The sequence below is a fragment of the Clarias gariepinus genome, chromosome 20 (genome assembly GCF_024256425.1).
Source record: "Clarias gariepinus isolate MV-2021 ecotype Netherlands chromosome 20, CGAR_prim_01v2, whole genome shotgun sequence".
Classification (NCBI taxonomy): domain Eukaryota; kingdom Metazoa; phylum Chordata; class Actinopteri; order Siluriformes; family Clariidae; genus Clarias; species Clarias gariepinus.
In genome coordinates, this window is record NC_071119.1 from 19,646,476 (window position 1) to 19,660,156 (window position 13,681).

The 13,681-nt window shown below is 39.6% G+C and overlaps 1 protein-coding gene across 2 annotated transcripts in view; it reads left to right on the top strand.

Annotated features, from left to right (window-relative positions):
• The window catches only part of nrxn2b (neurexin 2b), a 703,577-nt gene that overhangs the window by 402,219 nt on the left and 287,677 nt on the right, over positions 1-13,681 (top strand). For both annotated transcript variants that reach the window (XM_053479498.1, XM_053479499.1), the window contains one exon: positions 9,415-9,588. In XM_053479498.1, coding sequence (XP_053335473.1) covers positions 9,415-9,588 — 174 coding nt within the window. The remainder of the gene's footprint in view (positions 1-9,414; positions 9,589-13,681) is intronic.

The following is a 13,681-nucleotide window of genomic DNA, read 5'->3' on the forward strand; positions in this document are numbered from 1 at the left end:
CATCCAAGTGTGCCATGTTGAAGAAATCAAGGATTTTACTGCCATCGAGAAATACATTCACTGTAAATGTGACGAACAGTACATTACAGTAAAGTGTAATACTCACTCACCTACTGTACAGGCTCAGCATAGTCGTCGGCACTGTCGTCTTGTGCCACCATTGTTGAGGTTCAGATCTAGCCTCTGGTCCGGTGTGTGCATTTTCAAATTACCCCTGGTGTATGATTTTATCATTTAATGAGAAGAAGCTTATCTAACTTTATACTCAAGTCAAAACCAGGACTTGAATGAAGACGTAAAACCGATTGACATTCACAGAAGACCTCAAGCACAATACGGTGATGGCGCTCTCAGTGGTGGGAAAAGTTTTGAACGGTGTAAACATTTTAAAGAACACCATAAGACCATGAATGATGAGGCAACTCGGAGGCCACTGCAGTTGTTCCTAGTGACTATAGCTTCTGATCCTTAAAAATCAATAGATAAACTGTTACCAGCCTGCAAAAGAGACAGGTCTGTCTGTGTGACCTGGACACACGATCATTAACAAACTCCACTTGCACATTAGAAGAACTCAACTGGGAGTTATTGCCATGTCCCCCCGTATAGTCCTGACCTCGCTCCAAGCCATTTCTATATGTTTGGGCCATTAAAGGAGTTCCTGGCAGGCCAGCGTTTCAGACTTGAAGCAGAGGAAACTTTTTACCTTGATGGTATCAAAGGCCAAAAGAGAAACGCTTGGATAAGTGGGAGTTATATAAAGAAATAAAGTTCTTAACTCTCATAATCACACACAAAGACAAAGAACTAAATTAAGGTGGTTTTAAAAAAAAAATAGGGAAATGAGTATGAAATATGTGTAAATCAAAATGATAAGGTCTCGCCTGTGTGTCTTGTGTTTAATACAGTACATGCAGCCTACTGAATATTTTGATACGAATGTAAATTCAACAGTTCCTAATGGAGTTTGTAACAAATGCTTCTTTTATTTATTATTGAATACTTTCTGCACATTAAGCATCTGGTTACGCACTTGGGAGGGGAGTTGCATAGATGAAATGTTGAGCGTGTGGGAGTCTTTTATGTAAAATCATACAGGGCACCCGAGAAGTTCTTCTAAAACTTCAGGGACAATCTGATTCATTTAGAAAATTTCATTGGAACTTTTCCAATGCCACGCCACTGGACAGCAATGTTTTTTTTTTAAATGAATATGGTTCATTTTTTTGGAAAGCGAATGCATGTGCACTCTGTGTCTCACAGCTCCCTTGGATTGTAGAGTACTTTCCTCATAACGCTATTAACCCGAAGCAACAATTTCAACAAATTATATTACACTGAGTGGCCTTGATCTTTGATCCAGAGTGGAATAAAGCATACGCTCGTCCTGCCGCATAATTAATCATGGCGACATGCTTGTCACCTTTACCGAAGAGATATTTTCCTGAGATGATTTATAAGACAGACTTTTTTTTTTTTTTTTTTTTTTTTACAAAAGTAAAACACTTGATGTTGATAATATCAGAACATGATTTCACTATAACTACCTAGCTATAAAAAAAAATTTAAACCCATGTCTCTTCTATTGGCAATTGTGTCTAAGTGCAGCTGTGGAGAATAAGCTGTGAGTGTGTCATCAATCTGCGCCACAGTGCAATCAGTCGATTGTTGGGCACGAAGCTGTGATCAGCAGAAAAGACTGGAGAGATAGAAATGGGGTAGACGTTGTGAATTATAACACTGATTTTTTTTTTCCTCTTGACTACTTTTACAGGGATAAAAGGGTAGCAATAAAAGGTTAAAGTGGAGATCTTTTCAAAATTGCCAGATTCTGATATACAGTCAGGTCCAGTATATATATATTTGCCACTTGCCCTCTTTTTTTCATGCAATTTAACAAAATGTGGCATTAACCATTCAGGAATACAGACATTTTTTTACACACAGGTGGGGGCCATAAATAATGGAACAAATGCCTGACAAGTACTTGCATGGCCGAACAGGTTGGCCTGTTTTTTATTATTTAGCCTTAGTGTTTAGCACTGTCTCTTTGCACCTCCAGAGTCCGGGTTCGATTCCCAGGCCAGGTACGATTCCCGTCTCTGTGTGCACAGAGTTTGCATGTTCTCCCCCTGGTTGGTGGGTTTCATTCATTTCCTCCCACAGTCCAAAGACATGCAGTTTAGGATAATTGGCGTTCTCAAATTGCCCATAGTGTGAGTGTGTGCATGTGTGTGCCCTGTGATGGATTGGTACCCTGTTCAGGGTGTATCCCACCTCGTGCCCTAAGTCTCCTGGGATAGGGTTTAGGTCCCCCGCGAACCTGGATACAGGATAAAGCGGTATAGACGATGAGTGAGTAGGTAGGTCCAGGTTCGATTCCCACCTGTTATAGGTTCCAGGCCCTTTCGTGACCCTGAACAGGATAAGCTGTATTGAAGATGGATGAATGAATGAATAAACAAATTAAAAAAGGCAGAGTAAGCTAATTGGCATTTTCAAATTGCTTTTAGTGTGCGTCCGTGTGTGTGTGTGTGTGTGTGTGTGTGTGCTCCACAATGCATTGCCATCCCGTCCAGGCTTTGTCAGACCCAGTACAGGATAAGTAAGTGGGAGTTAGAGAATAAAATCGAACATTTAAAAAAAAAAAAAGCAAAACTACACGTGTTAACAAATGTATGCGACCCATATTGACCCTAATTAAACACACAGTCTAGATGTTAATTTGGAAATTTAAATTTGTGAAATTGCCATAAAAGCCTATGTAGGTCCTATGTAGTCCAAATGGCTGTGTGGGTTTCTGTCACGTAGCATAACACATTATGTATCTTCCATATAACCCTATGAACATTGCCTTTATTTAAAGTTCACTCTTCCAGACTGGCAGTGTTTGCAGCTGATGATGCAGAAGCCTATTGAGGATCTTAACCAGCTTTTGGGGTTGGTTCTGCGCACACTACAAATACGGCAAATTGGCAACTCTTCGATCCGTGAGATTCTGTAGAATGGCTATTGATCAGAGGTCTCATCTGGTGTGTGTATGTGTGTGGGTGGGCGGTCGTGTGTGTTCCAGAGGAATCGATCAAAAAGAATAGTTAGATTTAAACTCATAAATTGCATCGCCTCCCTAGTCTTTATTATTGAGCGTGTGTGAAATGTGATGTTCTAATTTTTTGTATCAGCCATTTATGTCTCGAGTTCCTCTTTTTAAATATGAGGAACAAAGCACCTGTTTTACAAGATGCCAGTGTAACCTTGATGAGCCATTTTGCGATTTATTTAATTTGCCTGCTGAAAAAAAAATATTTATTGTAATTCTTGAATAATAATAATAATAATAATAATACAGGTGTAAGGTAACAACTACAGTGCATCCGGAAAGTATTCACAGCGCTTCACTTTTTCCACATTTTGCTATGTTACAGCCTTATTCCAAAATGTATTTAATTCATTATTTCCCTTTAAATTCTACCAATAATGCACCACAATGACAACATGAAACAAGTTTGTTTGAAATCTTTGCAAACTTGTTAAAAAATTACAAACTAAAAAATCTCATGGACGTAAGTATTCAAAACCTTTGACACTCATGACACTTAAAAATTTAGCTCAGGTGCATCCTCTTTCCACTGATCATCATCAAGATGTTTCTACAACTCGATTGGAGTCCACCTGTGGTAAATTCAGTTAATCGGACATGATTCCTAAAGGCACGCACCTGTCTATATAAGGTCCCGCACATCAGAGCAAACCCAAGCCATGGAGTTCAGGGAATTTTTTGTAGACCTCAGAGACAGGATTGTATCGAGGCACAGGTCTGGGAAAGGGTGCAAAAAATGTTCTGCAGCATTGAAAGTCCAGATGAGCACAGTAGCTTCCATCATCCGTAAAGGGGAGAAGTTTGGAACCACCAGGACTCTTCCTAGAACGGCCGAAATGAGCGACTGGGGGAGAAGATCCTTAGTTAGGGAGATGACCAAGAATGGTGATGGTTACTCTGTGGAGAAAGGAGAACCTTTAGGAAGAACAACCATCTCTGCAGCACTCCACCAATCAGGCCTGTATGGTAGAGTGGCCTGACCGAAGCCACTCCTCAGTAAAAGGCACATGCCATGCCTGGAGTTTGCCATAAGGCACCTGAAGGGCCCTCAGCATGAGCATGAGAAACCAATTTTTTTTGTTGAAACACCTTTGGCACCAATTACAGCCTCAGATCTTTTTGAGTATGATGCTACAGTACAAGATAGTTGCTCTTCTGGAAGGTTCTCCTCTCTCCACAGAGAAACACAGGAGCTCTCTTTGACTAACCATCGGGTTTTTTGGTCACCTCCCTGACTAAGGCCCTTCTTTCACGATCACTCACGTTGGTCGGGTGGCCCACTCCTGGTGGTTCCATTTTAATACATTTACTGTAATCCAATTTAATCTATTTTTTGAAATAAGGCTGTAACATAACATAAAATGTGGAAAAAGTGAATAGCTGTGAATACTTTCCGGATACATTGTAAGTATGTTTTACTTAGTTTCACATTTCTGTAATTTACTTCAGTATTTTTATTAGTGGATACTTTTTACTTTTACTCTACCACAAGTACATGCTACAACAAATACCTCTGCTTCACTATAAACCTGCATGTTGTGGCATTACATAAGTGGTGTGCATTATTCGAAGTGGTAATATTGCCACCTTTCGAAGATTATGCATAACTGCATGACTTGCCTTCCCTCTGCGAAGTTCCTAATCATGTAGCAGGTGTTTAAAATCAAATGTGGAAATGGTGCCAGTCAGCGAAGAATGATGATGTTGTTGAATTTTGGCTCACAATAAGCTAAGCCATAGATCGATTAACGTTCTTCAGAGATCTATTTTTTCCACTTTATATAAATTAACATCTGTTCAGTGCTCTAAGATCAATTCCCACATTAGGGCACCTTACATGGAGCTGTTCACAGAAACTCAGAGGTCCATCACTCATTTATTTTTTTTTTCCCCGCTTATATCTCATCTTGTCCTGTTTCAAAATAAAAAACCTAGAGGAAAAAATATATAGGTTTTCACATATAACAGAATCTTTGTTGTGATGCTGAGGTCAGCGATCGATCTGCTGTTTCATTAGAAAGTTCCACAAGATTTCAACAAAGTTACTCATCTCTTTTGTCAAAACAATACAGCACGCTGCGTCTATTCCCTTTCTTTATTTTGTTGCTATAAAAGAGACATTTGAGGATTATTCAGTGTTTAGGAAACTCTCAGGAAAGTAACATTTCAACAGGAAGGGGAAGTCAGAAAAGAGAGATTGGCATGTTGCCTCCCAAGTCGTTTGTCAATCACAAATGCTTTCTGCGGGGGAAGTCAATAAAAACGTCCCGTGTGATCGAAGATGGAAGGGTGATGGAAGGACAACGGATTTTAAAAGCCTGTTCGCTGTCACTAGGTTGAGAAACCTCAGCAGCATAAGGTGATATATCAAACTGTTCAGAGTGACAGGTCTAATCTAGGAGTGGTCATCATCCAAAGCCTTACTACTCAATGATCATACTGATGGTTGTGGTTTAGGGCACGTCTGACAAAACAACCTTGTATCATGTCTGTTAGCAATTTTCTATAGTTTTTTCTTTTTTTCCCTATAAATATCCTAGTAGTATGACCCAATTTCACCCAAGCTTTAGCTGTCGGACAGATGGCCTCTAGAATGCTCTGGTATACAGGGGAGTTCATGGTCGATTTATTAACTGCAAGGTGCCCAGGTGCTGTGACTGCAAAACAAGCCCAAATCATCACCTCTCCACCGCTATACTTGACAGTGGATATGAGGTGTTTCTGCTGAAATGCTGTTAAGGTTTTGCCAACATTGTGCTGGGCATTAAGGCTGAACAACTTTACTTTGGTCTCATTTGTCCACAGGATATCATTCTCGGGTTCTTGTGGTATGTTCAGATGCAGTTTTTGTGAACCTTAGTTATTCTTTCGTGTTCTTTCTTAGACAGACAAGGCTTTGTCCAGGCAACCCGGCCAAATGAACCATACTTGTTCAGACTTCTCTAATTCTGCTGTCATGGACTTCGACATTTAACATGCTCAGTAAAGCCTGTAGGGTCCGAGATCTCCTTTACTTTTTTTCTTTTTTTTTGAGCATTGCAAGGTCCGACCTTGGGGTAAATGTGCTGCAATGTCCACTCCTGAGAAGATTGGCAGCTGTCTTGAATGCCTTCCAGTTGTAAATAATCTTTCTCTCTCAGTGGAACATTGACCTCCAAATTGTTTGTAAATGGTTTTATAACCTTTTCCCAGATTGATGTGCAGCAACAATTACTTCTCCAAGACCATCATTTGTGTTTTTTCTCTTGGCATTGTCCAGACCAGGAAGCCGCCAAAACTTTTCTATCATATAAAGTGTTGCCAACTCCTTAGTAAGGAAAGCAGCTATTGGCTGTCCAAAAAAGTCATTAGAAGTTGCTAAATGATGTCATCCTCACCTAATTTGCATAATTGTTAATTAGCTTCCAATTGTAATGTATGCTGTGTGAGAAATGAATAATGTCGTGGGAGAGCTAAAAAGTGTGTAAAATACACTGTAAATATATTTATAACTGAAAATTAAAAAGAGACATACATACACAGTGGACAAACTGCATAAGTGACTGAGAAAGTGAGAAACTGCAAATCAAATGTTGATGTATTTTAGAGTGACAGTGAGGAAATCCTAACATTCACATCCCGCATTGTAATCCAAGGCGGGTTCGGTATGACTTTGTGCATACGTTATCGATTACAGTAGCAGTGTGGACACGTGGTGGTGTGGGTCTCCTCTCTGCACTGTCCGTCTGTCAGTGCTTTGGGATGAGGGATGGAGTTGACGGCAGCACTCGCTGCTTGTTGAGGATAGTACCTGCAGAACGATATGTGCTTGCACGTTGGAGTCTCCAAAAGTTCTGAAAAGTCTCCAATGACAACAGAAAAGTTGCCAAAAAAAGGCGCCAAGAGGGTTTGAAAAGTCACCAGAATTAGCGAGAAAGTTGGCAACACTGATTATATAGGGATCTATACACCTGCTGATGATCAATTAATCAAGGGCTCATAATTATCAGCACCTGGCTGCAACTTGTAAAATTCAGACATGTTAATGGGTTGACATTGGCCAACGATACAACCTCCTTGCAGGACCAGCTGCAGACAAGCATTGTCTAGTGTAACCCTCGAATACCAGCAGCACTAGTGGCAGCATTTTCTGTACGATTTCTCAAATGACACTGCCTTCTTTGCCCTTTAAGACCTGGGGTGATCAGCAGTTTGACCAGTTATTGGGTATAGGTTTCATAGCATGGGAAGGGTATTCCTTGCAACTCCAAACCGTCTGGCAACGTCTGCTTGCTTTGAACCATTTTAAAGCATCCGGATGGTTTGCACCAGGTTTTAACTTGCAAGCTAAAAGTTTGTAAAGAAGAAGTGTTGCTTTATAGGGAGGCGGAATTAGAGAAAACAGAGATGAAGATGTTGAGGTTTTTTAGGGGGTGACAAGGATGGACAGGATCAAGAATAAGTCCATCAGAGGGACAACCCATGTTAGATGTTTTGGAGATAAAGTCAGCGAGGCCAGATTGGTTTGGACATTTAGATAGAGATTGAGGCGGTTTTGAGGAGAGATTGTGAATATATGCTGAGGTTGGAAATGCCAGGAGGTCTAAAGGAAGAGGATATTTATGGATGCAGTGAGAGAGGACATGAAGTTAGTTGGTGCAAAAGAAGAGGATGCGAAGGATAGGACTCAGACCATATTATAATATCTGTTCATATTTGTCTTAATGCATTATAACCCAACCCCTGGTATTATAGTTGCTATACTGCAACAGTATCTGTGTTATATTGCATTAGAGTTTATACTGTAGGTAGTAAAGTGCTAAGGAAGTGCTTATGCCATTGTCTGTTTTGTCAGTCTACCAATGTTGTGAGAATAGACTACAGGGAAACATAGACATCCTCTGGAAAGCAGAGAATTTGTGATTTATTTCTGTTGTTACAAAGTCTAGAGGTCTGTTATGGAAAACTGATAGCACTTGCCTGTGAGTCAATTAGCGGCTGAGTGGCCGGTCCAGTGTACGGTCCTTCAGAGAGAAAGTGAGAACCAGCGAGATCAGCAATCACACAAATTGGAGAGGACGAGTGACGGGATGAAGAGGTTCTTGGTCCTTTCAATTCACACACTGATAGCCTGAGCAGATCCTAGTTTCATGGAAAAATTATGATCCCAATAACAATTAGGGGCGTTGAGGTCAATTCAGGAAATTTCTCATGAATGAAGGTGTAACATCTATTGACATTTACAGAAGACTTTGGGCACAGACTCCTATTAAAGGGTGCAAACGTCTTAAAGAAGGCTGTATGTCTGTGAATGATGATCCTAGCCTACAGCTGGCATTCCTGTGAACTTTTTGAGAGTAGACCATCTGATCCTTGAAAATCGATAGATAACTTGTGTCCAAGTTGTGGAAGAGACGCACCTGTCTGTGGGAACTGTACACACAATCATTCTCCAACACCACTTAGACGTTACAGGAACTCAGCTGGAGACCTCAATCTAAGCCATTTCCACATGTTTGGGCTATTGAAGGAGTTCCTGGGAGGCCAGAATTTTAGACGTGAAGCAGTCAGTCCGATCTGATCATGATCTCTGGTGTACTGAGAAACACTGGGATAAGTGCATTGGTGTATCAGGGGTTTATAAAGATAAATAAGAGGAGTTTCTACTCTTATGGCTGTGTTCTGTTATTCCGCATAAGCAAAAATCCTGGTGTGAATGTGATTGGCTGTAGAGCCGGCGATTGATGTGAGAGCACAGAGTGCCTAATATCCCATTCCACTGAGAGAGCTCGGGCAATTGAACTAGCGGTCTTTGGATGATACGTGTGTGTGTGTTTGCGCTTTACCTTTGCACCACTCGGAGACTCATTGTTGCAGTTACTTATAAGGAAAAAAAAAGTATAAAGTTTGTATTATTGTTTATAATGCATTAATACAGACACACATTATATATATAAAAAAAGGGAGCCATTATATCTGATCAACATGGACACTCCAAAAGTAATACAATGTGCTGTAAAATAAGTCAGTTCTACAGTATAGTGCACCATTTTGACAATTCATAATGCATAATAAAAAATATTAAGACAACTGACTTAATGGTAATGATGTAACATAGCTTGGCAAGATTGGATAAGTGTATTCTGTTCTTGGTTAACCTGCTGTGTAACACTATACACTATATAGCTTAATAGTGTTACACAGCAGGATTTTGTGATAATAATGCTGTTATAATAATATTATAAGGATAATGAAACACTTATACAATAAAATTGTAAAGGTGGCTATCATGACATTGTAACTTTTATTCCCTCTTTCTTTATCTTTGCCTTTAGGAGAGCTGTATATAGGTGGTGTGGGGAAGACGATGTATAACAGTCTGCCCAAGCTGATTGCGTCCCGTGACGGCTACCAGGGCTGCCTGGCGTCCGTGGACCTGAACGGGAGGCTGCCAGACCTGATTGCAGACGCCCTCCACAGGGTGGGCCAGGTGGACCGAGGATGCGACGGTCGGTCACCTCTCTAATCTCTTTTCATTTACATGCAGACAGGGTTGTTCTTGTTAAACAAGGAGACATTTGGATATAACATCAAGGCTGGACAAATTATAAATTCATTAGCTAGCCCTCCAGGCAAGTCGAAGCCCAATGCAATGTTATGTATCCCTGGAAGTCCAATTAACAGGGCTAACAGGGTGAGATGAGTTTAAAACAAGACTTAAAACTATGATGAGCTGATTATTTTGCAGTGATTCAGGCTGTTGACCTTTCGGTATCGCATTACATCCTACCCCTAATCTACATTGTCCTGAGGATGCTTTTCCTTCAACTGAATCATAGCCTGAAAAACGTCAATCTGCTTGTTTTGGATGACCAGGGTGACACCTTTTTCCCAAACCAAATTCAAATTTAAATACAAATTAAATTCAAATTCAAATTTTATTTGAATTATAAAAGAGCAAATGGCAAAATAGTATACTACCTTGATTTGGTCTTATAAATAGGAATTTTGCATGATTTTGCAAAACCCTATAAATCCACTGACACTATATACAGCATATATATTATTTTATATCAAATTTGATTCATTAATTTGAGGGGTGTTCATAGAAATCTTACTATGTGATTTAGTATCAATCATTTGTCAGTTGGATTTGACTATAAATACATCGTTAATTCATGCGGATTGCCATGTATTGTGCACTAAGCCTCCTGAGATAGGCCCCAGGCTCCCCACGAGAAACATCAATCATGAGAAACATAAATAGCATTAGAAAGGTATCATCACCCTTCTCCTTTAGTTTCACTAAAGAAGAAAGTTGATGACAGCAACTTATTATGGAAGTCTTCAGAAGTTGATGACAGCAACTTATTATGGAAGTCCATGACTGCTGGGGAAACTGCAATGGCAGTAACAGAGTGAAAACATACATTTTCTTGGATTCAACATTTTTTTTATGTAATGTTGCATGTGTCAAGTTTTGCATAATCTTATCAGGAAAAAAATAAAATAAAAATGCAGTACCAGTCAAAAGTTTGGACACACCAGCTATATACTGTAGAATGCAGTTTTGGATTCATTTGAGATATTTTAGAACAATCCTGGATTTTTTAAAGTATGAAATACCACAAGTGGCATTACTCTAGGAAAGTACATAACAACAACAGCAATAGTAATTTTTTTTATTTTTTAAGAAACAAAGGTCAGTTTTTGCAAAAACAGCATTGTCAAGTGCATTTGCAAAACCCATCAAGCACCATAATGAAACTGACTCTCATGAAGACCTTACCTCTGGTGCAGAGAAGAGGTTCATTTAGAGTTACCAGCCTCGGAAATCACCAATTAACAAACAGCACCTCAGATTAGATCTAAAAGGCTTGTAAGTTCTTTCTGGGCGCACCACAGACACACAGACACGAGACGAGGTCTTATGGGAAATGGATAATTTAATTAGGAAAATTGTAAAAGGTAAGGGCTTTAAGGAGGGTGGGGGAAAAAGGGTAGGAAAGAAGTCAGGGTGTGCATGTGTGGGTCTAGAAGAAGGTGCCCAGCTGGCATGTGGGCACTCAGGTGGTGAGTGATGGCAGCGGGGTGTGTGTGGGCCCACATGGGCAGTGGCTCCTGCAAACTCCTTAATGCTGCGCAGCCAACTGGCCCTGCCCAGCTCTTCTTGGGGGCGGCCTCAGATGGGAGTCTAATATGATCACAGCCAACATTGGCCAGGTGGGAGCCTTAACGTCGAGTGCCACGGCCTTTTCCTTTTTCAGCGGCTGGATCACAAAGGCTGGCTCTCGACGAAAGTGAATGAGCCACGGCAGCTCATACAGTCCTTAGCTGCTGTCTTTGATGAGGCGATCAAACAGCAATGCTCAGTCCCCTTTCCTTTGAAGTCCCTGTGGCGCATGACATCACCGCCACTTGCATGCCACCGTCTGGTTTAACATCAACCATGCATTCTGGAGATTGTGGACTCTGGATCTTGGGTACAAATATAATTCACCAGCCTTGCCTAAAATCAATCGGCCCTACCTAGTGAGCCTTTGGAATAATGAAGAGCAAGAAAAGTTTTACAATGTAAAAAGGTTCTTCAAAAAGATCTTGAAATAGAAGGAATTAAAAGGTTTTGACTGGTAATATACATTGAAAGTTTTTCATGTACCTGAGGAAATTAATTTCCCAGGTTAAGTAAAAGTCTAAAAATGGTCTTTATCTTGTTTTGCAGTAAAACAAACTCCTTGTTTTATCATGTTTCACTTTTGCTGACCTTCTCAGTCGATTCTCCAGCAACTTTAACAAAGCAAAAGTTTTAAACGGATACAGAGCCTGTACAGTATGTGTTTATCCTCAAAGACCCTTGTGTCAGCAAAAAAGCTTCAAAAGTACACAAAACAGCCCCTGTGAAAAAAAAAAAAAGGACCGTTAGGAGCACACAAACGCCATAAAAAAGGGCAACCATTATTTTATAAGCATAATGGTAACAGCTCATCCAGATCGCCCTTACCTCAGCAAAAAAGTCATCACCCCTCCAACATTCACCCCCCAATCCCGTGGCATTTGATAATGGACCTGGCCGGCAATATTCTAGACAAACATATCAGCTTTGGCCTCAGATTTCATTTGTAACTGTAAACTCAGCCTGGATTTTTATTTATTTATTCGTTTATTTATTTATTTATTTTACGCACAAGAGCACTAATCTGCCGCGCTGTACTGTGATTTCCCCACGGAGCCATAGATCGCGTTTTGGCTTTACCTCTGTCTGCCTCTATCAAAACAACCTGATTACCCTACACGTCTTCCCAAAAGCAAGCGTGTAATTTCTGTTTCCAAGAGTATTAAAAAGCTGATCGAGTGCTTAAGCTTCACTCAAAGCAAAAACGCCATTGGATTTTATATCGCTTATTTGTTTCGTCAGTTTAACAGACGTCTCACGACTGAGGCCGCAACTTGGACTTTATCACCCAGTCGTGGCCTTTATTACCTCAATCCTGTAACTTTAAATACGATAGCATGTTGATGATCTGAAATCTGGGAAGCATAATTGTTTTGCAATGAGACCATAAACCCCACAGAGCTTTGTCTCAAAGAAAGTGTCGATGAGAGAGAGGGGTGGGGGGGGGGGGGGGAATGGGATGATCAGTATGCAACAGATGTCCTCTGCCTTCGATTGGAGCCAGAGGTGTTACACAATGTGTAAGATAAGATACAGATAGAATACTCTGTGCGTGTGTCTCTCTTTCTTGTGTTGCATCTTTAGATTGCAGCAATGCTTATAAATCTTACATTATGACATAATAAGACAGCTGACATAAAACTACATAAATATATATTTTATAGACTGATGTTATAAAGATAAATATGCGATTCCTGCTGATGGCCTGATCAAACATCAGATTTATTATAATTTTTTTTTTTTTATATGAAGTTCTATAAAAGGGTTTGTGTTATGGCACTTTCAAGGCTACATAAGAATGTTATAACAACTGACATAAAAAGTAAAAAATATATATATATATGCATAAGTGTCATTGCAGCATCATAACAGTGGCATATGTATAAAGTAGCACTGACATCAAGGGAAATATTCATAACAACGCTATAAGCATACATATGAAAAAAGATGTAGATAGGTAAAAGTTTTTCATATCAGTGCAAGTCGTCCAAGTGTTAATATCAGGATATTCAGGTGTTTTGTCAACATGACATCGAATTTGAGAAAAGCAACTTTTGATGAAAGTTAGAATAAGCTAATAATAATAATAATAATAATAATAACTATAAACTAAATACAGGTTTATGTCATTTGTTATTAAGTGCTTATGTAGGTTTCATAGTGAAACATAGTGAAGTTTTTTACATTTGTGATAAAATACATTTTATGTATTTTTTAATAATGAAAAAAAACATTTATGATGAACGCTTGCTGTTGGAATAACCATTTATCAACATTTTTAAAGGTATATATATATATTATGAAATACCTTCCTACAAATTACAGTAAGTATAATTTAGAGCTAAAGTTTTGTATATTTTCCCATACTAATAAGACTCTCTTATAGCGAAGGTTGTCCTAACACACACCTTAAACTGACTTTGAAAGTC